At 37.8% G+C, this 27,321-nt stretch overlaps 2 protein-coding genes, 1 long non-coding RNA gene and 1 pseudogene across 3 annotated transcripts; 3 read left to right on the top strand and 1 right to left on the bottom strand.

The window, feature by feature from the left end:
- The first annotated feature begins 1,023 nt into the window (after positions 1-1,023).
- Positions 1,024-10,491, top strand: LOC149025116 (uncharacterized). The gene is made up of 3 exons (XR_016171693.1): positions 1,024-1,228; positions 4,889-5,109; positions 9,990-10,491. It is a non-coding gene; the product is annotated as an uncharacterized LOC149025116 (long non-coding RNA).
- LOC149025117 (pentatricopeptide repeat-containing protein ELI1, chloroplastic pseudogene) lies at positions 1,237-4,882 on the top strand (annotated as a pseudogene).
- Positions 10,492-11,728: 1,237 nt separating the features above from the next.
- On the top strand, positions 11,729-13,770 carry LOC149025115 (tail fiber). The gene is made up of 3 exons (XM_089145335.1): positions 11,729-12,100; positions 13,009-13,240; positions 13,470-13,770. Exons 1-3 carry the CDS (start codon positions 12,009-12,011, stop codon positions 13,764-13,766), a joined length of 621 nt encoding a protein of 206 aa, XP_089001461.1. The 5' UTR covers positions 11,729-12,008; the 3' UTR covers positions 13,767-13,770.
- A 322-nt stretch (positions 13,771-14,092) lies between these two features.
- Positions 14,093-26,115, bottom strand: LOC149025114 (NADH-cytochrome b5 reductase-like protein). The gene is made up of 13 exons (XM_089145334.1): positions 25,790-26,115; positions 25,294-25,336; positions 24,920-24,995; positions 22,736-22,795; positions 21,213-21,263; positions 20,500-20,554; positions 20,298-20,368; positions 20,140-20,191; positions 16,362-16,439; positions 15,466-15,555; positions 15,255-15,368; positions 14,272-14,340; positions 14,093-14,181 (listed from the first exon to the last, which is right to left on the bottom strand). Exons 1-13 carry the CDS (start codon positions 25,955-25,957, stop codon positions 14,125-14,127), a joined length of 984 nt encoding a protein of 327 aa, XP_089001460.1. The 5' UTR covers positions 25,958-26,115; the 3' UTR covers positions 14,093-14,124.
- Between the last annotated feature and the right edge of the window lie 1,206 nt (positions 26,116-27,321).

Raw genomic sequence — 27,321 nt, 5'->3', positions numbered from 1 at the left:
GTCATAGTACATAAGATAACAATAAATGCCCCTACTAATAATAATAATTAGTGGAAATGTTGTGGGTTCCACCCTTGCCGACAACACATGTAATATCCCCAATTTCCCTATATGCCTTTGTATAAAAAGAAAATCTGATCGTACTAGAACCAATTATCTAGTTGGAACCCAGGATTTTCATTAGGTCCATTTATGACATTGACTACGATTGGATAGGGTATTTAGTCCTATAATTGGGATAGGACTTGGTAAGATTTGGATCTCTCTTTCATTGCTTGAAATTTTGAAATTTATCGCACTAGAAGCAATTATCTGGTTGGAACCATAAATTTTATTAAGTCCATTTATGACCTTTAGATAAGTGATACGTATTTGAAATTTATCACACTAGAACTAGAAATTTTATTAAGTCCATTTTTGACCTTTGTATTAGTTATACGTATCTATGAGTCACATCAAAGGGCTAACATGAAATTAAAATAAAAAATTTGTATATTTTAAATTTGGACTCAACCTTTCAATGTGATTGATGGACATGTGTCCCCCAATCACAAGGAATCAGAAAAATGATCTAATAAAATTTCGTTGGAACCATGTGGCCTGTATCAAATGGTGCGCACTGCAAGCACCATCAAGTTTAATGCACCACATAAGAAAGAAGACAAAAATTTGTATTTTAAGTCTGAAAATTTATATTTATTTCCCTAAAAATCTTCCTGCTAATGTAGGGTTGCGAAGTTGTAGGTCCGTTCTTCGTTGATGGTATATGTAATATTTCCATTCCATATAGGCTGTACATTAAAAACTCCCTTACTGAAAAAAAAAAAGACTAAAGAAATTGGTTTGAACATGTAAAATATGTTTTTTTTCTTTGACCCAGAAGCCCAAGCCCAACCCGATAAAATAGAAGCCTCCAACTCAATTGTGGGCTTAAAACGTTCTGCCCGGTTGCGCCTACTCGGAGCGTTCAAAAAGTCTCAAACCCTAGACCGTCTTGTATTGGATTGGGCTTGGTCTTGGTCTTGCTTCTTGCGTTGGCTTCGAACCGCTCGTGCTATCACCGATCACCAGGTTCCAGGAGCCATTAAACGCTCTAATGCTCGTAACCTAATCGGTGCAGAATCAATGTCTTCGTCGGCTGTTCTCTCCCCAAAACAGCTACTTTGAGCATCATTCTACGGACTCCGCTGACCTTCCTATCGGATAAAGTATCTCTTGTTTATCCAAGGTACTTTTGACATATTTTCGTGGAATTGAAACTTTTGTTTGTGAGTTTGTATTCCAGTTATTTTCATTCAGTCGAGATTCAAGTTAAGAAGTTTATAGTTTTGGTGTTTCGTGAATTTGAATGGTATTGATGTTCACTTCTTGCTCCTTTTTTCGTTTTTTATTTCGGGGGTTGGGGTTTATCCTCGTTTGCGATTTGGGGTTTTAGATAGTAATCACAGTGGTCTTACTTTGTCGTAGCTTTACGTTTTTCTTGATCAATGTCATGGTCAGTGGTACCCATCTGTGTTTGTTTTATTTGGTTAAATTGATGCTCTCGTATGACTTGTTATAGGTTTGTTTATCATAGTGTTCACCCGGCTTCACTATGAATCTTCTATCAGTCTATGCACCTGCTTTTTACTCATCGCACAGCTGGTGGATAGTGGACCTATCTTAAATATCATAATCCAGAACCTAGTTTTTTTAGCTTATTAACGCTGCTTACGGCCTGATGCTGTTACATCCTCTCGGTTTTGAAATTGTACAGGGCCTTTTCAGTCTTTGAAATTGTACCAGTCACTAGTATCACCTTCGTCATGCATGGCATACCTTTCCACCAACTAGGTAGGAAGGGGAACCGATTGGTAGTGTGCCTTAGGAAAAAGGAAATCAGCACTTACTATTCTTGCATTTTCTCTCATTTTTATTCTCTCTCCCTTTCACTACGAATTGAAACACCTCCTAAATGGCATTGTAGTGTCCAAGATGCAAACTTGCGCTCCCTTTTGGGGCCCATTGGGGAAAGCCCTCCCCAGTTGCTTCTATATGTACCAATATTCCAGTTCTTAACCGGTGCCAGTCTGCTCAAACTAGGCCAGCAAGTCCATGCCCACTTGATTCTTCGGGGCCTCCAACCGAACGCCTTTCTTGGTGCAAAGATGGTTGCAATGTATGCCAGCTCCGGTGATATTGATTCAGCTGTTGTGCTCTTCAATCGAATTCAAAGTCCTTCAGTGCTTCTGTATAATTCAATTATTCGTGGGTATTCTCGATCTGGGTACCCTGAGAGGACACTTATCACTTTCCTTCAGATGCTCTTCATAGGCCTTCAACCAGACTACTTTACCCTCCCCTTTGTCTTAAAGTCATGTGCTGATTTGTCGCTTCTTCGAACGGGAAAATGTATCCATGGGCAGAGTTTAAGGATTGGTTTGGAGTACGATTCCTATGTTGGGACTTCATTGATTGATATGTACGTAAAATGTGGTGAGATAAGGGATGCTAATCAATTGTTTGATAGACTGCCTGTTAGGGAAATTTCCTCTTGGAATGCACTTATTGCAGGTTATATGAAAAATGGAGTGGTTGATGTTGCTGAGGCATTATTTCATTGGATGCCAAAGCGAAACATTATTTCTTGGACGTCCATGATATCTGGGTACACCCAGAATGGGCTTGCAGACCGGGCATTGTGCTTGTTTGAAGAAATGCAGAGGGAGGATTTAGAAATTAAGCCCAATTGGGTGACCATATTGAGTGTCCTCCCTGCTTGTACCCACTCGGCTGCTCTTGAGCAAGGGAGAAGGATACATAATTATGCACGTCGGATTGGTTTGGAGAAGAATCCTTCTGTACAGACTGCACTTGTAGCAATGTATGCTAAATGTGGAAGCCTTGCTGATGCACGCAGCTGTTTTGATAAGATACCTGAGAATGAGAAGTCTTTGATTGCCTGGAACACCATGATAACTGCTTATGCATCTCATGGGTATGGTATGGAATCTGTGTTAACTTTTGAGGACATGATAAGAGCAAAAGTTCTACCTGATTCTATTACATTCACAGGTTTATTATCTGGTTGCAGCCATTCAGGTCTTGTTGATATAGGCTTGAAATACTTCAATTCTATGAGTGTTGTTTACTCTGTTGAGCCAAAAGTGGAGCATTATGCTTGTGTTGTGGATCTTTTTGGCCGGGCTGGTCATTTGGTGGAGGCAAAGGAACTCATTGATCGAATGCCAATGAAAGCTGGTCCTAGTGTATGGGGAGCTTTGTTAGCTGCTTGCCGTACACATAAGAACTTGGAAATTGGCGAAATTGCAGCCAAGGAACTCTTTGTGTTGGAGCCAGAGAATACTGGAAATTATGTTCTACTTTCGAACATGTATGCTGAAGTTGGGAGGTGGGAAGCAGTGAACAATTTGAGATATCTTTTGAAGAATCAAGGTATGAAGAAGAACCCTGGATGTAGTTGGACCGAGATCAATGGGAAAGCCTATCTATTTCTTGGAGGAGATACGTCACACTCACAGACAAAGGAAATTTACATGCTCTTGGAAGCCTTGCCTAGCCAGATCAAGGCAGCTGGATATATGCCAGATACTAGTTTTGTGCTGCATGATGTTAGCGAAGAGGAGAAAGAACAAAGCCTCAGTACACATAGTGAGAAGCTGGCCATTGCTTTTGGGCTTCTTAATACCCGGCCTGGAACAATTCTTCGGGTTACAAAGAATCTTCGCATCTGTGGTGACTGTCATACAACTGCAAAGTTCATATCAAAAATCTATGATAGAGAGATTATTGTGAGAGACGTCAACCGATTCCACTGTTTCAAGGATGGCTCTTGTTCATGTGGAGACTATTGGTGATTACCATGGTTATATGTAAATGCTCTGATACACGAAGAAAATTACTGCATCAATTTCCTGAAATGACTTGCTGATCAGAAAAGGAACACAGAGAAAACTGGATTTGACTCGATCAAATGTTTTATTGAATATCCAGAATTGCCTTTGTGGGTGGGTAATGCTGGGTTTACTTCAACTATTGCGATGGCTTATCCATCAGTTGTGACTGGTTTTTCCCCAAGTTTGACCTTATGTAGCAATTTCTCTTAATGCTATTGAGTTGTATGACATTGCAAGGAACAATATTTTGACCAAATTGCTAATTTTGTTTTGAAATAAAAAAGAGAATTTGTAGGATTAATTAGCTTCCAGTAAAATGATCACCCGGGTGTCCAAGGTCCTTCACTCTAATATGAACTTTTAGATACACACTAATTTACAAGTAGACTCTTGATAAAGCATTCCTTGCCCATTTGATGCACCACTTTGAGAAACTCAATGCTGAATAGTGTCTATCCAACAGTTTACTTTTGCTTAGTAGTAGTTACTCCAAGGAAGTTTTTTCTTATGCATCTTTATTTGGGATAATAAATGCAAGATCTCCGTATTTTATTTGTGAACTGTTTTCTCGAAGCGCTGTTTAGTGGCCCGTAGGACTATCTGGCTATTTCAGTACACCTACCTTTTTAAGGTTTCAGTATAAATTTGCAAAGAGAGTTTTTCTCTGTAATCAAATTCTGAGAGGGTAGTGAGGAGGATGAGCAGTTGTGTCTCTATTCTCCATTGGTTTGATACTCATCTGGATGTAAGCAATCTTGGCGATCCTTTGTGTGCATTGTGTGATTGTGTGTTTGCGGTTTGTTTGTTTGCTGCATTGTTTTGTGCACTATGGTGTCCCCAAATTTCAATTCTTCTATGTTGCTTTTGTTGCCGTGTGCAAAACAGGATTTTTGTAACACCCGGATAAATGGTATGCATTTTAGTTGAGTAGTTGACTTTTCAAGACGTCCAACTTTTAGTATAGTTGCAATTAATTGAATTCTGACCTGCAGTGGTAAAAGAGTTCAACAATGGCAAAGTCAATGAGATCAAAGAGGGAGAAGAGATTGAGGACTCTCAGAAGAGAGATTGTAGAGCCCTTCTTATGAAAAGAAAGATGTTGCTAAGCTTGCTGCTCAAGAAGCAGCTCTAGCTGCTCCGAAGCTTCCTGTCCGTCCCATCAAGAGCAACAGTACTAAGATGGAACTCACCACAGATTCGAATGTGAACATGGGTACTTCGATTATTCTTTATATTCCATTTTACTTTGGGATTAAATTCTATGATGTTTTCTGTAATAGGAAATATGCCTTCTATTTTCTTTTTATTGCTTTTGCTGTCCTATTTTATTTGTTTCTCATCATTCTGCTGCTTCCACTCAGTGAAAATGGCTACTCAGGTATTTAGTTCTATGAACAATTCCATTTTAGTTTTAAATATATTTTATAAAAATTTCCATTTATAGTTTTAAATATATTTTATAAACATTATTTACATTTTGGAATTGCTATACTTCTTTTTCCATCGGAAGTCAAGGTGACCAATATGATATGGCTGATATCATGGCCAAGAAAGTGATGTGAGAAGTGAGAACTAGTTGGTTAGTTGGTATTTCTGACCTTCATGATCTTTTCCGTTGTAATAGAACAAAAAAGAATTTCTAGCTTTAGATTGCTTCCTTTTTTTTTTTGGTTGGCATTCTTTACTTATTTATTTATTTTGGGTGGTGAGTGGGGGTTGGGGGGGTGGGTGTTGGGGTTAGATGATGAAGCAGTTAATCACAACCCTGAAGAAGGCCTGAAGGCCCTAAACAGGAGGGGTGATGTTCTTGTTCTTCCATGGAAAAGAAATGGTTTTAGAATAAGAAGTATGCTTTTCTGTTCTTCTCCTAATCTTATAAGGTATCAACCGTAGCTTTCTCTAGGTTTTTTGTTGTTCCAAGATCACAGACCATGCCCACTATCAGAAAACAGCCTGTATGTTGATTGATATCTTTGCTTATAATGTAGGACTGCAAACCCAAGGGTAGCAAACCCAAAAAATTGTTCAAACTCCAATGATTTAATAGGGCTCACCTTGGCATAATTTATATTTATGTTTAGGATCTATTTATGAATAACCAATTATGATAATAGGTTATGAGTGATAAACAATTTTCATTTGGTTACTATTAAATTTAATATATTATATAACAAGAAATAGGTTTGGTTCCATTGGGTGAATAATATACTATGTATCATCAGTTTGTTTTTTTGTTAGTTTTCGTTTACCTCGTAAAATATGTCAGCTTTACTTTTGGTTTTATCTTGTTTTTATTGGTTTTGGGTAGTTTTTATTTTTAAAATATTGTTAAATGGAAATGGGAGCAATGTGGAGGGTAGAGAGAAAAAAACAAGGTTTTGTTCTAGTTTTTTGTAATTTTATCTTTTTACCCCTAAGTAAATAGTAAATATGCTTATGTTCATTAATGGCACCTGCATAAATGGAAATTAACAGTTTATGGTGATAAATCATAAAGAGCTCCTGACCTATTTGTGAATTTATGTTTAAATAGATTTATTTTAATGAAAAATAAGGGCCATAAATCATACCAAGTACATCTATTTTTATTATAGGTCAAATAATCATAAATTTAAATTTGAATTGTACCAAATGGAGCCTAGGAAAACAAACTTTCAAAACTAAAATAGAAGCAGATCAGAGTTAGCAACTTTAGTTCTCTTTGGTACAGCTTAAATTTTATGTTTATTTGACACAGACATAAGTAGATGTGTTTGGTATAATTTATGACTCTATGTCTAATTTAATATAGATTGATATAAATTCATAATGATTTTGGGCCCCACAACCACCTCAAGACTCAAGAGGACCCCCAAGGGCCGAAAGGGAGCATCGGGTTGCTGCCCAGCAACGTAGAGTGTTTTTCAACAGCAGGGGTATTTTGGTCATTGTGGGCAGTCCAAGTCAGGCCCAATTGGGTCTAGTTACAGTCTGAATTTTATTTTGAGTCCAACTAAGTTTTTGGTTTGTTTTTTGAATCAGCCTATGTTTATTTACGTAGCAGTTGTACTCTAGTTAGGAATTCTATCTAAAATAGAAGTCCTTTTAGTTGCAGTCCTATTCTTTGTTAGGAGATCTACTTAAAACAGAATCCTTTTCTTTTGGGTTTTGCTTTCAAAGTTGAGTGCTGTTGGCAGTTTTAATAAGTGCTATAAATACATAGCCTATTGTCACGGCCTTAGTAATCGACTAAGCCAACCATGCTGGCACTTAGCGCCAACTTGTACTAAGTCAGACCTTAACCCGGAAGTGAGTGAGTAGGAGAGAACTTAGAGAGAACCTTGAGAGAAATAATGACTTCTATTGATCTAAAGAACTTGTACAACTTGAGTGATTGTTTCATGGTTTGTACAAATGAAGCTCACCTTTATTTATAGGTGAGGTCCTATACACCGAATGGCTAAGAGTATGTCCACGTGTCCCATCTAATGGCTGAAAAACTTCTACTGGTTCTAGATATTTCTAAGGTAGTGTTTTGGACCTAAGATATTTTACAAGACTAGGATTCTTCCAGATACCTCCCCCTTTCTAGAATGTGCACTAAGCTTGGCCCATTAGTAATCTCTAGGCCATGTGTGGCCCTCCCATGCTAGACCTTTGGTCCTATGATGAACCGGGCTGTGTCATTCTCCCCCGCCTAGTCTGTTGACTTCCTTGTTGAATCATCTTTGTGGAATCTCCGGATTTGCTCTTGGAACTGCCACACTCTAAGACAAAGACACAAGGAAGATGAAAAAATGGGCCGACAAAGATAGATGGTCCGCGACATTCGAAGTTGGGGACAATGGTCATGGTGAAACTACTACCTCAACAATTCAAGTCCCTAAGGATGGTGCACAAACAATTAGTCTATCGATATGAAGGCCCATTCAAGATCGAGAAGAAGGTGGGCTAGGTTTCATATCAGGTGAGCCTACCACCCAAGTTGAAGATACATCCGATCTTCCATGCAAGCATGCTCAAGCCTTATCGTGGAGACGTGGAAGATTTGAGTCGTGGAACATCCATAAGGGCACTAATGAGCGTAACAACAATACAACATCCTATGACAAGGAGGGGGAGTACATAATGGCGGATCGAATTATGCAAAAGGGAGGAGTACCTCATTGTTGGGAGTATTTGGTGAAGTGGAAGGGATTGCCTGAGAGCGAAGCAAGTTGAGAACTAGCTGACTCTTTGTGGTAGTTCCAAGAGCAAATCAAGGAGGTTGCATGAGGACATCGGCAGATTAGGCAGGGTAGAATGACACGGCCTGATTCATCATAGGCCCAATGGTCTAGCATGGGAGGTCCACACATGGCCTAGAGGTTACTAATGGGACGACTTTAGCCACATTCTAGAAAGGAGGAGGCATCTAGAAGAATCCTAGTCTTGTAAAATATCTTAGGCCTAGAACACTCCCTAGAAATATCTAGAACCCGTAGAAAATTTCCAACCGTTAGATGGGAGACGTGTACATAATCTTAGCCATTTGTTATATAGGACCTCACATATAAATAGGGTGAGCTTCATTTGTACAAATCATCGAGCAATCACACAAGTTGTAAGAGTTCTCAAGATCAATAGAAGTTATTCTTTCTCTCAAAGTTCTCTTCTACTCACTCACTTTCATGTTAAGGGCCGACTCAGTACCAAGTTGGTGCCAAGTGGCGGCATGGTTGGCTTAGTATATAACTATGCTTGTAACCAGAACAGTTTTTGATGAATGAAAATGAGTTGCAGACTTGCAGCAGAGAGAGTTGTTCAATTGAGTTGTCTAGGTTTTTAATTCAGGAGAAATCCTGCAACAGCCTGGTTTGGTGTTTCTTCTTCAGCAGATATTCATCTCCTAGCTTTCTAAAGCCACTAGGTGCTCATCCCTAACCTCCCCCACTTCTACCATCCTCATTGTACCCTACTACTCCCCTTGCGTGTACATCTTCTTCCCCAAGCCCTAAAATCCATCTCTCTCAATTCCCCCGTGAATTCCGGTCCCCTTTTGAATCATCCTCTCCGCACTCCCCTAGCACTCAACTACAAGTATCAGCCCTGAGCACTCCACAGAAAGCCTAGAAACTGAAACTCTAATTTTGCCAGAATGCTAACCCATCTGAACTGATTTAAGATTCAGGCATCCTAACCCTATACCCTTATAGCTGAAGCTTGTATACCCATTCAACCCTAGAACCTCCTAAACCCTTAGAAAACACTAGCTGCAGGGTTTTTGAAGCCATAATTTATCTGCTGTTTCCTTGAATGATCTTGGATTTTGACCCTCACCTGAGTGAGGTACAACACAAACAACTTTAGAGTTGTTTTTGATTTACCACCATGAACTGTAAAACTTCTGTTTATGTGGATACCATTGATGAACATGTGCAGAATTGCTATTGTTGTAGGGGGTAAAATGGTAAAATCAACAAAAATTATAACAAAATTTTCATTCACTCTCTGACCTCCACCCCTCCTACCTTCTCTTTGATCATATTTTAGGGTGTCAAAACTAGCCTGAACCAATGAGACTGAGCCAGACCTATAAAAAGAAGAGGTGAACCAGCCAAAGTGGGATGAAACACCAAAACTTAACCAACAGAACTTATTGGTTCATGTTCTGATTAAAGATTTTGTTAGTTCAAAACCGTATGGGACAGCACCAAATCTTGAGGATGCCGAAAAGAACTTAAAGAATTGAGTCAAAAACCTATGTAGTCCAATTAGAAACTAAAACCAGCTTAAAATTCATTATTACCATTTTTCTTCATGCTTCTAATATATTTACCAAGTAAACCGAACCAAACCACATTATCAGAAGAGATTTTGGATATATTTTTTAAAAAAAACTTGTATTCTATATTTTATTGTCCATACGAAATAATGAAATATCCATATCGTATTAGCTCATTTACTAGTTTGTCATGTCTGTAGTGCAAGTAACGTCTATGTTATTTCTAGCTTCTGTTCTCTTTAAGCACAGCATTCGTAAAACTGCTATTTTATTTTTATTTTTTATTTTTTGGGGTGGGGGGTAAACAGTGCTATTTTTCTGTTGGAATCTTATGAACCCTGTTTCAGCAGATGTGGAGATGATGGATGAGGGAGAATCAAAGAATCAGAAGTTGGGCTTTTTAAAACCCGTTGGTGGTGTAGGGAAGAAGTTGAAAAAGAAATTGAAGATAGGTAAAGGCAAGCGGTATGGAAAGGGGAAGAACAGGAGGAAGAATAAATAATTATGGTATTCTACCGATGATGTTTCTTTCCTCGTTTTATTTGAGCTTAATTTTTGTAGGATATGACAGTTTCAATCCAAATGTTTGTAATATTTTTGGTTTGATTTCAGATGTAAAAAGAAAGTTTTGTCCTTGAAAAGACGCTACATAAAATTTCTGTGATCAAGTTAGCTAGTAAATTTAGTATTTTGTGTTGTCTTTGTCTCGATAACATATCTTCTCACCTAATTCCCGTGAATAGATTTCTGGAATCAACATCAGATGTTTTGAGTTTTGTTGCTGCTCTAGAGAAAGCCTCTTCCAGACTAAATTTGTAAGGCAAGGACATTCTGGATCTTCATAATCTCTACATGTAGGGTTATCGGGAAATTGGACTTTGTTTGGGTCTTGCGCATTAAATGTGCAGACCGTCAAGCCACCTGTTGGATCGGAATTTTGGTCAAAATTTTAATATTGACCATGGAAATTCAACAGTTGAGATTCAATTTCGATCGAGATTTTGGATCTGATGGTCTGAAATCTCGGCTTGATGGCGCATTGACCCAAAAAAATTATGGGAAATCGTAGTGGTGGATGAGAGAGTTCAAAAGCTAGTTGGGCGACTTTCGTATTTAGTGGAGTTGTTTGGTGATTTATTAATGGTTGCAAGGGAAGTACAGTCGCAAATTTCCCCAGCAGGAACCGATTTGTGGCTTGATTACAAAACCATTGGCTTTGCTATTTTTAAGTTGTTGTCGAGGCCTGATCAAAAGAAGCTGCAGGGAAGAAGTGAGTAAAGTCTAGGGTTAGATTAGAAATTAAAAAAAATATTGAAAATAAAATATTAAGTTATAATACAGAAAACAATGATAATTATCTAATAATAATAATACTAAGCATTCTAATTTTTCTTTATAAATTTTTTTTTTCATTTTGGTCCTGATTGCAATGGAAGGACTAATACTTGGAAACACTTCAAAAGAATGGAACCCATGTCTCTCACTTAAATATTAGTAACAAAATGAAAGAATCTTTTTCTTATTTAGAAAATTAATGATTGCAATATGTTTTTGTTTTTATTTTTTTTTTTTGATAAGGAAATAAATTTATTCAAAAACCTTATGTTGAAGAAGGCAAGAATTCCCAAACACAAAGAACAGGGATCCATGAAATATAAATGGACTAAGATGTCTCATATGAATAAGACAATGCCCTTCTGCCACTAAGGAATCAGCTATTAAGTTCTATTTTCTACAAACAAAAGAAATGTCAGCAACTTATAAACCTGGGGATAAGCTGTCTAATAATATCACTAATAAGAGATCTTGGCAAAAGCTCTTCGTTGATCAGAGTTACCAATTCTTGGTTATTCTACAGTATATAACATTGTAACATTCTCCAATAGCAGTATTGTTAAAATGGATTAATAAAACCAACATTGAAAGATGTAAGGGTTGAAAAAGGGGCAGAAAAAAGAGGGAGAAACGAAGAATTTTTTTGTATTTTTGGGTAAAGAGAAAAAAGAGGGAGAAAAAAGAGGGAGAAAAATAAGGAGGGGGTGAAAGGTGGATTATTTTATTTATTTTAAAATTTTAAATGACATGGTGTGGAACATGATTAGCATGGGAGTAAAGATCGAGACTTCGACAGAGAACAGGGGGACATTGAAAAATCTAGGGTTTGAAAACCTAATGTTGTTTTTATTGCCAATTTCCCAAGATCTACACTACAATCCACAAAATTTCTGATAATTTCACCCAATCTCATTTGTCATATGACAGAACTAGACATCCGAAACAAGTTGTATACCTTTACGGGCTGACCAGAGAGAAACGCAAGCCTGAGAAGAGGAGGAAGGGAATCTCTGTTTCTCTCTCTCTGTGTGGCAATGGCTTCTTCGAGCAGATGGATGGGCAACTTGTACTCGATTGCTTCTCGCATCTTTTTCTTCCTCATCATCCTTCAGATTCCTCTCTTCAGGTGAGTTCTCTTCCTCGTCAATCTACAAAACATTTAACCAAATCACGTCCTGTTTTTGGATCTGTATATATTTCCTCATGGAATGTTCTACAATCTGGGTCTTCTATTCGGTCCGTATACTTCATGTTCTCGTCACACTGGAGTATCTCAATTTCCTTCAAATTTCTGAAATTTCAACTTTTCATATTTGATCCACCATGTCACCCGTGCCCAAAGAACTTTTTTTTTTTTTTTGCCAACCAAACATTACGTGTTACTCTCCTTAATCGTGTCCTATCTCTCATGATTTTGGGTATTTCGAATCTAGTTGAAACAAGAAGCAGCAAATTCACCTGTTCTTGTTCTCTATTAACCTTAGAAATGTCTGGGTTTCCTTTTGTCTTGGGATTTCTTTTTTCTACCAGGCTTAACTCGATCTAACAATCAACTCTGAATAATTACTGGGAAACATGCAATTCGCTTCATTCCTTTACTGTCTAGTCTCATTATTTTGGAAATTCCACTTCCAACCGATCTTAGATTGATTCTGGGCAAGGCATGGCACCATGATGTTGTTCCTTGATGAAACAAATTACCTGGGTTGCATCATTTCTTGGTTTCAAGATGTGTGCTTCTTTCACTCTCAGAATTTTCACTTTTGTTGCCCTTCATTAATTTCAAATCAATTTTTATATAGAGAATTTCCCCTTTTTGGACCTTGTTAGCTTGATCCATCCATTGATTACCAACATTATTTTGATCCATTGTAGATTTTGTTTCCCCTGGAACTTAGGCCTCAAATTTGATCTTGAAATTCAGGAGTTGATATTTGACCTGGGCTCTTGAGTGTGTTCAACTCCAAATATTCGTCTCCCTTCGTTTAAGTTGCTTTGAACTAACGATTAAATTCTCTCCTCTTCAATTCACAGGGTCCCATGTCGATCGGGGATGTGTACCACGCCAATTGAAGCGACTTCTTCACAGTTGATGGCAACTGAAGCATGCCCTGTAGCTCTAGTGAAGGCTCTTCTTTACCCCGGTGCTGTTGCTAATGGCATCATCAACAATAGAACCATTCCTAAATGGGATAACATACTAAATATCTACAACCTGACTAACGTGAAAGAATCCTCTCCCATGATTGATCTCAAGCGCATTGAGGTTTTACATCTCAACTTTTCAACCCTCTTTCAAATTTCCGGAAATACTAATCAGTGCATTTGAAGAGGCCACTCTCTATTAATGAACAGATAACAAGAAAGCCTTCTAAACAACTCAACTGAAGAGCATTTTCTCTTGTATATCTTTCATCAAATGTGACAGCCTCGACCAAATTCTATTTTCTTCTTATTTGTGTTTCATCTCAGAAACCGTCTTTCCCTCTTGCCAGGTCCTCGCAGGGAGCTACTTTGCTGTGGCAGGAGCAATTGCGGGTTTGCTGAAACCAGGAAGGATGAGCATGTTTGGGACACTTCTTATTATTTGGGGTCTTGTAAAAGAAGGGATCTTCGGAAAACCTGTTAACACAGATCCTACACAAGGAGTTTATATGTACCCAACCATGGTAATCGCGCTGGTCTGTGCATTTGCATCTGTTAAGTATGATTTGAACAAGATAACCAGAAGTGCACCAGCTCGTCCCGTTGCCAAGCCTCTGAAGAGCTCAGCAAAGTCAAAGCTGCAATGAGTTTGCTTTGTTACAAAATGTATCATCTTCTCTAGGAAGCACTTTCTTTCAAGGCCCCTGTTTTGGAACTATTTTCATATGCTTGTTGTGTGCATTGCAAAATTTTTCTTCCAACATCACCCCTCTTTATTTAATCATTTTGTCATTCTCAGCTGTAAAATTTTACATAAGATGCGCAATGGACTACAGGGGCAAATTCTATTCCCCCTTTTTTGTGCTGTCACAGCATTTCCAGACAATTAGACTTCGTTCAATACCACTAGAGGAAGGGCTAAATTCCAAGTGTCTTTCATTACAACCAAATATCGCCATTACAAAATTTTGAGATTAATGGGAAGGCTTTGGCATTTTAGTAATGTTAAAACTTGTATACCATCGGCTCTGTGTAACCAAGCTCTTTCAATAAACCTGAGACCTGCGCATGTAGGGGATAAACGATAAGCACATTTAAGACATTTTTAGAACCTAAGAATCACCAGGTAAAACCATAAAACGTCCTTAATACCTCCCCTTGTGAACGGTCTTTAGCTTTGTCTCCAGAGATGTGTTTCATCATACCAGGGGGGCCGCATACCTGAAAGGAAGAGTAGCAAAATTGAATATCCTTAATGGAAGAATACAACACAACGTCAGTATTTTTGCCTGCAACCCACTAATCGTATAAAAATTTACAAACATAACTTCAAATACAGGATTTGGGGGTCATGGTATTTGTCCGTGTTTCTCATTCTTTTCTACCGGATGCCATCATTTTTTACCCTTCTCTGGAGTCAGGATGTCACAAATTCAGAAAATCAGAAAAGCATATTTTTGCAGGAAAGGAGGGATGTTTCTCATTAGCAAACCGTCCTGTTGGCACGTATTTCATCAATGTCAATTCTGGAGGTTTCTCTCTGAAAGCTCATAATAACCATGCACACATAAGCTGAATCTCCCAGAGCGGGACGAAGGATGGTTTGGGACTATGGGTAAGATGGTAATCCAATGCAGCTGTCTATCCTTCTCTTTGGATGTTGAATTGAACCAGTGAATGTGGAGAAAATGTCCTATTGCTTAAATGCTCACAACCTTCCATTTTTCTCAAAGCTAAAAGAAAATATCTTGTAATATGAGGATTTATCACAAAATACCAATTCAGCAAGGCCAGGCTATACATGGGCAGTTTAGCCACCTGGATGATCCCTGTGGCCAATCTGAATCATTAGTAATGTTGAGCCAGAATTGCTTCATTGCAACACAGTGGTCATGGGTTAGACTTTGGTAACAGCCTCTCCAGGAAGGAGGGATAAAGCTGCAAACATTATGAACCTCCCCAGAGCCTGCACTGAGAGGAGCCTCATGCAGGGGGGTATACCCTTTATTGAGAGGAGTGAGAAAACAAAAAGGGGGGGGGGGGGACTTGCTTAAAAAAGGTTATGATGCCAAATATTGTTGAGTTAATGAATAACGGCAAAGCTTTGAGCACAAAAGGTGAAAATTACTACTCACAAGGATCAATGTGTCTTCACCAGGGCCAGGCAAGCCTTTCACTATCATATCCTTTGAAATGTACCCTTTACCTCCCCTCCAATTCTTTGAAGGATTATCTACTGTGTAAAATACCTGGTATTTCCAGAAACATCAGTTAAGAACTACTTGTTTAAAATAAGCAATGCCAATGGCTCCAAACCGGAACCAGCATTCTGGTAACTATAGCTACCTTCAGATTAGGATGGCTTTTTGAGAGAATGTCAAGTTTTTCTTGTAGTAGTATGTCATCTGGAGATACGTTAGCATAAATCAGAGACACCTGAAAAGAACAGAAAGCTATCCCCCTTAGAATGCTACTACTCATGCATCACACTAGATATTTTGGAACTCCACAAATAATTGAAACATCAGATCTACAAAACTCTTGGGCAGGACCAGTGCCAAAGAAAGCTCAAAAATGTGGACATATTACGATGAACAGTAACAATCATCAAAGATAACAAATTTTTTTAACATTTCACCGGTAAATGCAAAATCAATCACTAATGCCAGATATATGCCCATTGTTGTTCACAAAACATCCAACTTTATACGGACATGCTATTTTACTGACTAGAACGAATTTACTCAGCCAATCCTACAACGGACATGAAGTTATTATCAGCTGTAGATAAAAAATGATAGATCTCCAACCCACCAAAGACTTCTCAAATTTCAACTCAGCCACATGGATCCCATCCCATTCCCATCATTCAAATATGTCTAAGAACATTGAATTTGAAACATCATGGTACTCTAGTTAATAAAGAGGGAAGTGGGAGTGGTCATAAAATGGATCAGTTAAGATGAACCTCAATCAAGATTGACCAAACAAGCATTGACAATTTTGTGGAATTGGATCTTAATCAGGATTAGGTGATCCAGACAAGGGTGAATCACCCAATGAGATTTGAGTTTCTCATGCAAAATGAGTATATCTTCCTACATCTCCATTGACTGTAAGATTTGCCACTGCAAAGTTAAAGTATAACAAGAAAAGGTAAATGTGTTCTTAAAAATATCCTGAATGGCCAACAAGAAGTACCATCCCTATTTATACCTCTGTAGCAGAGAAAAGTGGCTTACCTGTGTGTTGTCATCCGGGTTCTTTAGAATAGCATCAATTATCTGCAGCATTGGTGTAATGCCAGTACCACCTGCAATCTGCAATGAAAAAATCTCTAAGTATTACATGGCCATGTCCATCAATTTAATTTTCAGTTGGTACATAAATACTTATATCCTAGATTGCTTTATATTTAGTTGGTAGGTTCCCTAGTTTGGTTACAAGGTCTAAAACCTGTCACATTGAACTAATATGTTCCCATGAAAAGGTCCACATATAGCCAACCTCACCTTGTACTCAGCTGTGAAGTTTCAGCTTGGACGCAATTTGCCATGTGGCGGGATTAAGCTTTGGAAAATGGATGTTAAATCATCATGTTGAAATGGAAAAGGCTTTTGGACGAGCATGCCTCTTAGATGGTAGGCCATACAGTAGAGGTTGCCCCCAATTTTTACCAAGAAGAAAATATAGAAGGTTTCCCTATCAATCCATCTTGATCCACGGAGCTCAAATTAATAGTCCAAAGGAAAAATGTTGGCTAAGTGGCCGCTAGTGAAATAGTGAACTGGACAATACTAGAGGGATCATGTAGCCATTCCATCTTGGCAATATCTGGCCCATTTCATCTATATGATCAATCATGTGATTGAGTTTTCCTCTTGTGGTAACTGTTGGAGAGTTTACATTTTCTTTGATAAGAAACAGTCCAGTAAGGCGTATTTAAATACTCCTAAGTCCATTAATATCTATTGCAAGTCACAACTTTCTGAGGAGAAATTCAGTTCTATTGCAAGTCACAACTTTCTGAGGAGAAATTCAGTCCTTAGCAATTCCTTGTGATTGTCCCTTAGTTTAAGAGGTTTTAGAGCAATTTACGGGATGGATGAGAGCAAAACTAAGAAGGATAAAGGAAGGAATGGTCATGTAAGTGCTGGCATCAGCGTATCTCTGATACAAGATAAGCAACGAGAAAGTCGGTTAAAGTGGCATGCCCATGTTTAATGGAGGCCTTTGAATGTTCTAGTACGGGAGAGTGATCTAATCTAGATTGAAGGAACTAAAAGAGCTAGGAGCAGAACTAAAATAACCTCAAGAGAAGCGGTGAGAAGATATGCATGGCTTAGGCCCAACATCTAGTATGATCTCAAATAGAACTGATTGGAAGGCATGGATCAATGTAGCAGATCCCATTAAGGCTGAGCTTGTTATTGTACAGACTTAAGCTGTGTTGAGCACTTAGAGATCCAATGACCATCTCGGTAAATTAGGTAAGCTGGCATTTTTTTTAATGCTGGCCTACAAAAGCAAGAACTTTGATTTTTCAGTACTGGCAGTGCATCATGGCTTGTTGATCTGAAATGGAACAGTTGATTTTCGAGAGACAGATGAAACCAGCAAACAGGGAAGCCCAAGAACTGAGAGAGAGAAGAACTCAAAATTGAAAAAAAATCAAAAACTAAAAAAATGCAATATGTAACTCACAACTGAAAGAACCTTTTGTGTAGTTACAGGACTACAGTTTTACAGATCACATATTTACAGCAATTATATGGTATATCATATACTTATAGACTTATAGTTGGGAGAGCTTTTTTTGTAACTATGTGACCAAAGATAGGCATATTCATATGTTTGGAGATCTCTTGGACTTCTGGTCTGGAATGAAACAACCAACTTTTGAGAATCAGTAGGTTGTGAGTCCTGATCATAAGGCAGTGCAAGAGTTGAGGAATCACTGGGATCTTAGGCCTTGCAAAGTGGTATGTAGGTCATGATTGGCAAAGCATCTTGTGTGGTTGTGACCATAGGCTGGCATGGTTATAGCTTATATAGCCCCAGTAACTGTCCTGATGATGTATGGCAGGCTGAAACAAGTCAATTGCTAACATATCTAGGCAGTCACAGAGATCAATATGCACAGAATATGTGGGTAGGATATAGAACAACAATAACTCCTAATCTGGATAATGGATAAGGCTCATGTCGCAATTGAAGGTAGGCCTTGTCGGATTGCTTACATGCATAAAATTCAGAATCATTCAATGGAGAAATAGGGAGAAAGGAAAAAGGGTGAATCCAGTGGTGAAGGTTTCTGCACAAGCAGAGTCCCGGCAAGGGGGGGGGGGGTGCAACTTTAAACGCAAACTAACCCCAGCAACTAATGCTAAGAGGCTGTTTCAACTCCTTGTCCTCAGGCTACAACTGTGGTCCACCGACCATTGCGCCAAGACCCGCCCCTTGACATGGGGAGAAAGAATCAGGGATAAAATAGGAATTAACAAGAAACTAATGCAGCTTTGAATCCAAAAGTCAGATGGTTAGATCTTCTGACATCAGATCAGTCAGATGATTAACAAGAATCGGTGAATTCCAGACTAGGATTGAAGGGAGTAAAGAAGGGAAGGACCAGCTTATCAGAATATCAATACAATCAGATAGTCGGATCTTCTGAAATCAGATCAGACACGAAAATTTAGCAGATACTGGTCTGACCTGTCGCTGGCACCAACAGGACTAATAACTATATCAGAACTGATTAGAGACTGAAAGGCAGGAATAATCAATGAATCAGCAGGAATAATCAATGAATCAGCACTAATGTTACCTATGGGAACCACAAAAATGAAAGTCAGTATGCTATAGTACCACAGGACAGAAAATGAGTAAAACAGAAAGAAGAAAAGAGAGAAGAAAAGGGATATGACCTTTGCTTCACCACAATAGGGGCGCAGCTACTACTTCACCCTAGCGCACACTTGCAAGAGCATACTTTTGACAATATCAAAATTGTTTGGTAGGGTGTCTCCCTTCTTCCTTGATAAATGATAATAGAAGCAATCTTACACAAGGGATAGAAAGGGGGGGGGGGGAGGGATTGAATCCTCCCTCCCATAGGCATGCCCTAGCCCGTACGAAAGCCGCCAACTGAACATAAAATCACTGCCCTCTTCTTACAATTATAAAGGACAGAAAATACAGAGCCAACATAATAGAAACTCTACTTTCCTACTACTACAAAAGGATAGCATAAAAAAAATAGACTAATTCAAAGAAACAGAACGAATTTCTCCAAATACCTCATCAAGTCTCTTTCATTTGGGCCCTACCAAGTAGTGCACATAAGACAAACTCATGGATTTCCTTTTCCACGCACTGGCCTATGCCTATGGGAGCTGCCAATTCTGCGGAAAAAGATATCCAGAATCCACTGATAGTCAATCACCACATAAGGGCAGAATATGGGGCTAAGAATAACCCATATATCCCCAAGAATGGCCTGCCTAGGAATTAAATTGACTGCCTTATGCAGCATCAACTCCCTTGACACCCCACAATCCCCTCCCTGCTAAAAAAAGGAAAAGAAAAAATACATAGGGGAAGTTCTAAATATCAATATCTACCACTATCTACTAGAGAAGGAATTAAAAATTTGTTTTACCAAGCCATGTAAAGTTTTTCTTCAAAAGTTTTATCATATATCAGATGTTTGTATCCTCACATCAGGTTTGCTTTTAACTCTAAGAAGTTTGATTTCTGCTGTATTTTTGGTTCCCAACTCCCCTACATATCTCACCACGCATAGCAAAGAAAATGACAGTCAATTGACTCTTTCCATGCTTCCACCCTGATGCAGTAATATGTGAGGTCATTGTTGACTGTGATCACCTTTTTCTTTGTTTATTTACTAATTTATTTATTTTTTTCAAGAATTCTTTCTTTCTTGCACTTCCTTTCCTTCAACCTTTGAATGATGAAACTCAGAAACTGATCTTAGATCCGCATATACCAGTCCCTTACCATGCCAATGTTTTTCTTCATGTTTGGTGTGTATCTGAGTTTTTCAATTGGCCTGCCAATAGAATGTCCACAAATAGTAAGAATCAGAGGAGGAGGAGAAGAAGAAAGAGGGAAGAGGAAGTTCTCCAGATAAGAACACTGTACAGGAAGAGGGTTACCCTTTAACTTCTAACAAATCGCCTGGATTTAGGCTTGCTAGATGCTGACTCATTTTACCTTCAGGATAAATCTGCACCATTTTATCGGAAAAACCAATCAAGATACACGAATTAAAAGGGCTTTGAGGCAAGAACATTATTAAATAGGCATAAGCAGAACTGGAAAGTAATAGAAGTTAAGTTTCCATCGATAATGGCATACCTTAATCAATAAATCAAAATATCCCTTCGCATCTGGGTCTGATATGGGTGTATACCTGAATATAAATCATATCATATATAAGAAAAAATAAGTTTGTTTTGCAAGCCACCCATCTCCCTCAATTAAAAAAATGTTCCATGGAGCAAAATATATGACTTCTTTGTAACATAAAAAAACAGAAAAGCATTACAAATTTACAACCAACAGGAATGAACAATTGTTCCCAAACAAACACGCTACCCATGCACATCATGTGAGAGCATGCACAAAGAAATTTATGTAAAATCCTACTCTATACATTCAAACTAAAGGACCACAAAAAGATTTTATGACTACTCCTCACTTGAGTTCATATACCCATAATTAATAAAAGATACATAAGACTATCAATATCATATGCTAACCAAAGTATCAACTTGACAACTAATTAGAAGACACATAGCTATTTCACTCCCCTAAAAGATGAAACGTACATTTACCTTCATTTTCAACCCTTATAAGGCCCCAGGAACAAAGCTAACTTGTCATGGTTTGGTTCCATATAAATTTAGACCTTGCTCATCTCTAATCAACAAGTGGCAACATCAACAGGCAAGCAGTTGGCTAGTGTGTTAGCAGTTTTCTAAGAAAGTGTGGTTTAAACCCAGATTAGTGGCATCAGAGACACAGACATGGTCACATCAAGAAGGTACGATTTGAATAGAAAAACTTACGGCCGAATCACATATTTCGTTTTTCCTTCATCATCTTGTCCTTGAGGAGCCCTGCAGTAACAGGAAAACATTAAATATGATCAGACCATTCAAGAGATTCCAATCATATAGGCCATCTTTTTTCTATAAAGGGACCATTTACATAGACTATAATCATTTGTTTTTATACAGGGTAAGAATGTAAAAGGCCAAAACTTCCTTAGGGTTTTATCCCTTTGGGTTATACTACATAGCTTTGAACTCCATTATCATAAATAAAGATGAACTGCCAACGCAGGGTTGCTCGATTGGTAAGACCAACACACCTTCATGAAGAGATTATGGGTTTGACTCTTGCTGATGCATATGTAATATCCCCATCCCCTATATATAAAAAACACCTTTTTACCCCAAAAAAAATAAAGATGCAGTGGTGTTGCAAAGACAAGTCACAAATTTCCAAATTCAACGTGGCATCAGAGCAGAATTGATCTCAGGATCCCAAAACCTAATGACCTCTCCCTCTTCCTCTCGATTTTTTCCAAGCCACCCCCACTGCCTCTCCTTCACTTAGGATGTACACTTTGGATTTGCTATTTGAGACTGGCATGTTGGGAAGTAAACCATCAGATGCTCCTCTTAAAACAAATTACTTGCTTCTTGGGAACATTGGTGACCTTGTACACAAAATAAATATCAAAGGTTGGAAGGGAAACTGATCAATTTGTCTTGTACACATTTGCAATTAGCATGTCAGCCAGTATATGCATGAACCCTATGCTTCCCATTGGAAGGTTGGGATCTGCATTTTACATTAATTGAATGCTACCCCTAGGACAGGGATTTTGCCTTCTCCAGACAATCTTTGCATGGGGACCTTTATTGACTCAAATTGGGCAACTTCTCCCGATGATAGATGGCCAACTTTTGGATACAGCACTTCCGTTGGAGGCAACTTGGTCATTGGCAAAATAAGAAACAGACTTGTTGCTTGATTAAGTGCTAAGCCAAGTTCGTGCGATGACTCATGACGTTCATAAATTAATGTGGGGGGTCCAGAGACTGTTGAAAAATTTGGGACTTCCTACATCGCGGTCAATGATGCTTTACCGTGTAAACAACTCTGCCATCAGCATTGCTCATGATCCAATCCAGAATGACAGAACCAAGCATGCAGAAAGTGATCTCCATTTTATCAAAGAAAAGTTGGACAAGGACTGACCTGAATTCCTTTGGTCAAGCCCAGAGAGCAGTTGACTGATGTTTTCAGGAAGCGTTTTAAGTAGTAAAGTTTTTTATCATCTCATATGCAGGTTGGGCATATGTGATTTTGATGCACCAACTTTAGGGGAAGTGTTATAACATGGGCTAGAAAGGGTAAAATTGTACTAAGGGTTTTATTCATCAAGGTTTAACTTGGGACTCCATTATTACAAATTATAATTAAAGGTGGAGTGATGTATCAAAGTCACAAAATGCCAAATTCATCCAGGAAAAATTCCTCCAGTTAAAAGGCAAAGTGGCTCATATTCCATGTATAGTACCTTGTTATAATGCATGAAGCAATATCCAGGCCCAACTTAGCAGTGGGATCAAATGAGAACCTGTGAATGTGAAACATCAGTCAGGCTCACAAATTGCTGCTTAGAATTCCATTAAAGTTCAGATGATTAGGATGAAAAACGTAAGGAACCACAAATATCAGAGATGTTAGAATTCTGAACAACTGATACACAATAATAAATAGGACGCTGTAACCATTTAAGGGAATTCATGGAGCAAGGTCAAATCCGCCAGATTCAAGAACATCATCTATAAACCATTTAACCACTACGGAGAACTTCACAATACAAGATCCCCAGAACATCTAAAATTGGTATTACCTCTTTCTTTTCATGCATCTTCCAGGCTTTCTGAAAGAAATACCACACAACCCTAAATATTGATCCAACCACCTGACTTTCAAATTCTATTACATAAGTCTCTCAGAACCAGTTTAAATGCATTTTTGCTGCTATTGATCTTATGAAGTGATGGCACCAAGAATTTCATATGCCTCACTGAGTTGCCCAAATTTGTTTTAAGGTCTTCCATAAGATTGGGAAGCACTGCATACAGCTTCTTTGTATATCATAAACCTCAGACATCTGAGAGAATCACTTGGCAATATTTCTCTCTCCTCAAATTAGGTTTAATAAAGTGACACGTCATACACTCAATCTTTGATATACTAATCTTAAGGCTTCCTGATCTATCTTCAATGACTCAAAATTGCACCATATCATCCCCATGATAACCATTAAAGAAATAAATATACCATAAGGGTGTTTTAGTCTTTCTACTTTATTGTTTTATTGTTTTATGTTCTTGTGAAGATATACACATGGAATTTTGCACGCACAACTCCGGTTAGCAGAGATATGCACTTATTTCAATTTCAATCAAAACAATCCAACCTCAACCATTGGTTCCACCAAGTATTCAAAAAGAAATCAACACCTACTCCTACTCCTACCTTGAAACTGAAACAGAGTTTGACAGTATCTTGGCCTCACACTGAACAAAACTCTAGTTCTCAATGCACAGCTCCATCAAGAATAGATTAAAGGGATAATTATTGTTGCCCCCCTGTACTATAGCTTAATCACTACTTTATCCCTTCTACTTTTTGAAATTACTAATCCAACCTTAGCCTTTACCTGTAATTATTGTTGCCCCCTACCATTAAACTCTATTAGTTAAGTGATAAAATGGCCATTTTTTTATATTTAAAAATCCCAAAATAACCTGAGGTTTTATTCTACTTATTTACACTTTATATTTAAATTACATTGTTACCTTAGTAATTAGGAAAAAATTAACCCTAATTTGGTAGCTCCATTTTTTAGCTTTACAATTTGGTGTTAATTTTGAGTTTTTGTTAGTTACTTTCCAATTTGATGTTATCAATTTTAAGAAGTTCCTACTTCCATTAGGTTTTCATTTATTTACTATCTGATTGGGCATGATAGTTCCTTTTCCTAGCAGAAAAATAATAATTTAGGTAGTTTTTTTTTTTGGAATTCAAAATAATAAGAATACAACTTTAAAATTGGTACTTGATATGGGATTTTTTTTTCTTAAATGAGAATAATATTGTGTTTTGACTTCTTAATTTTAGAAGGACGAAATAGACATTAAACATTCAACTGTAATAGTCTCTTAACACTGTTAGAACTTGGGGGGGGCAACAATAGTTTCATAAAGAGCAGGGTCCTTTTAGTAATTAAGCTATAGTACAGAGGGGCAACAGTAACTGCCCCTAGATTAAAATAAGATAATTACGAAGTATAACTCAAGATAAATCCTAATTCCTATGAATAACTGCATCTGACCTCTTCCCTATGTCTTCTTGACGATTTTTCTTATTTGTGTTGCCACAGTGAAATTAGCCAGAGATTTTAAAAAATTTGCAGAAGCCCATGTATTACTACCACATAATGGAAAGTCACTGTCACCCAGGTGAGTAAGGATATTAGTGATTGCAGAACTCAGCCCGAGTAAGACAAAATTTTTGCGCTTTAATGAACTGCTGACCTTTAAACTTGATAAGCTTAAAACTCAGTCGTTCAATCAAGGTCAAAAGGCCATCAGTTCCCAACATTTTCATATTATCTTTAAATGATGCAGCATAATCTGTGGCTTAATCACATCTAATGGAACATGAGAAACATGAGCAGAGAATTAACCTGAATAACTTTGTGTTGTGGCTGACCCTTGCAGTATCTTGCAGCTTAAACTCGACCCACTTATTCGGATTGAGTGCTGGAAATGGAACAGAAGCACCTAATAAGTCATAATCTAATCTCCGGAACATATACAGAAGGTTAGGACAAGGATAAGGCAAGATAAGAAAGCAGAAACATGGCATGGGAGGCACACACATTTTGCCTTTATGGACTTCTATTAGCATAAAAAAGTATACAACAAGTAAAAAATAAATGACTCAACCATTTTCATATTCATTTTACACATTCTGGGGGTGCCTAACATTGGATTCATTTTAAAATAAACTAACAAACCCAAAAACAGATGAAGGAATCTGAAAGGAGAAAGAACCCACCAATTTTTGCACCACCTTCTTCTTTACTGTTATCGAGTTGAACCTGAAACCAAAATAACTCTCACCTATCAACACGTAACCAAATAACAAGTATAAAACCAAATAACAAGTATAAACATAATAAATAGAAATTGGAGAACATGAACTATCAAACTGGATACGAATAAAAGTTATGATGCGCAGAGGAACCTAAACTTCTCACATAGCTGTGGATCAATGACAGTAAGAAACCAGCGTAACAGTTGAAACAGGGCCATAGACCTAAACTCCTGCAACTTTTATTGATGTAACCGGTATAAAAAAATAAATGTCCCACACATAAAACAGACTAACACGAAACCCAGATCAAGATTACATGGGTTAACCCAAAAAAAAATATAATAAAATAAAATAAATAAATATATAAATAAAAATCAAGATTACATGAAAACGATAAACTTGAACCCGATATTTCCAAGTCGTATGCAAAGAAAGGAGTAAAGGGTGCAGGAGTTACCATCTCAGGCGAAGAAAAGTAGTAGTAATACGAAATTCCACCGGAAACAGCTGCAATTGCCCCATAAGGAATTCGAAAACCGCCGAAATTCGATTTGGATCCACCTCTGAATGCATTGGACAGTGCTACGGGAGCAGCCTTTGCTAATCTTCTTAGGAAGAGTGACATTTCGATATTCGATCGACGAGAAAAAATAGGCTACCTTGCACAGACTCCTCTCCTAGTGCTTCTCAGACTCTCAGTTGCTCTTTTCCTGTCGAAATCCGAGTGGCTTTCGAAGGGAAAACAAAAGTTACAACACTATAAAAGAAAACAAATCAGAGCGAGGGAACGACACGTAGAGCAGTGTGGTGGCATGTTAGCAGTTGCATTCGCCATTACATCCGCCCGATTGGGATCAAGACGGTGTTTCGGTTAATCTACTGTCGTTTTTACCGAATTCAACCCTATCCAGAACATTACCCAAACGACAAAATTCCTTTTTTTTTTTTCAAAATATTCCTTTTTCCTTGTACCCTGGCCTTTTTTTTTTTTAAATGTACCCTGGGCTTTGGTGAATACGTTTTAATGATATTCTTTTATGTAAATAATTGCAAAACAAGTTTTTTTTAAGCTGCCAACAAAATACAAAGAGTAAATTGTACAAAGAGTAAATTGTAATGTCACCCAAAATAGAGGCTTTAATACACTGACATCCCATTTTATATTTAAAAAATACTGAGATTTCAAAATAGGATTTTCATTATATATATTTGTCAAATTTATCACTGAAAATAACTAAATTATTGTTTATTTTAAAAAATATCCCTATAATAAACATGTTTGAAATGTTTTCAATAATAAATTGGACAAATATGTCCAATGAAAATTCAATTTTCGGGTCTATGTGCTTTTTAAACATAAAATGATGTGTCAGGCTTTAAGGCCTCTATTTTGGGGTGTCAGTACAATTTGTTCAACAATTGGGGCATAGTTGTTTACTAGTTGATCATTTGTATGAAAAGAGACATTAAGCATATTTTTTTTTTCTGTTTTCTGTGGTTAGCAAGAAATGATCCACTTTTATGGGAAATAACCCAAATCAAATTGTAGAAGAAATCAAGAAAGCTTATAAGACTTTTTTGAGGTTTATAAATTTAAAATCAAACTTTAAATCTCAGCATGTGATTTCGTAAAAATGTAGCAGGTTTGGGCTTCATGCGCAACAGAAACGTTGGTGCTTTTGTGTATGCGGCCACTATTCCTTGCTCGGTCTCTTCTATTCTCCGGTAAAGCTTTCTTGCACTATGGGAAGCTCTTTGTTAATCCTCACAAAGGTCTCAAGACCATAGTGTTTGGGATTCTTTAGCCTTGAGTCAGGAAAAACATATTTACCCCTTGAGTTGGATGCTATTCATTTGGTAGAATTTATAAAAAGTTTTTCTCTTGAACCAATTAGTCGGTTCAAATATCTCTTTGAAGTGGGCTAAGCTGATTCCCTAGCTAGGAAGGCCGGTCCCCCATGGTTATGGTCTCATTCCGTTCCTTGGCTT

Source organism: Hakea prostrata, chromosome 2 (genome assembly GCF_041222555.1).
Source record: "Hakea prostrata isolate BN-2017 chromosome 2, UWA_Hpros_2, whole genome shotgun sequence".
Taxonomy (NCBI): Eukaryota; Viridiplantae; Streptophyta; class Magnoliopsida; order Proteales; family Proteaceae; genus Hakea; species Hakea prostrata.
Note: the sequence above shows the minus strand (reverse complement) of the source record. Positions and strands in the feature narration are given on the sequence as shown.

What these genes read in the sequence shown, in the direction of transcription:
- LOC149025115 (XM_089145335.1), top strand. Translation starts at nt 12,009, where the DNA reads ATGGCTTCTTCGAGCAGATGGATGGGCAACTTGTACTCGATTGCTTCT. An exon ending in CTTCAGATTCCTCTCTTCAG is followed by an intron (nt 12,101 to 13,008) that starts GTGAGTTCTCTT and finishes TTCAATTCACAG; the next exon opens with GGTCCCATGTCGATCGGGGA. An exon ending in TTGATCTCAAGCGCATTGAG is followed by an intron (nt 13,241 to 13,469) that starts GTTTTACATCTC and finishes CCCTCTTGCCAG; the next exon opens with GTCCTCGCAGGGAGCTACTT.
- LOC149025114 (XM_089145334.1), bottom strand. Translation starts at nt 25,957, where the DNA reads ATGTCACTCTTCCTAAGAAGATTAGCAAAGGCTGCTCCCGTAGCACTG. An exon ending in CACAACACAAAGTTATTCAG is followed by an intron (nt 22,796 to 24,919) that starts GTTAATTCTCTG and finishes TCACATTCACAG; the next exon opens with GTTCTCATTTGATCCCACTG. An exon ending in ATTTTGATTTATTGATTAAG is followed by an intron (nt 20,369 to 20,499) that starts GTATGCCATTAT and finishes AAAATGGTGCAG; the next exon opens with ATTTATCCTGAAGGTAAAAT.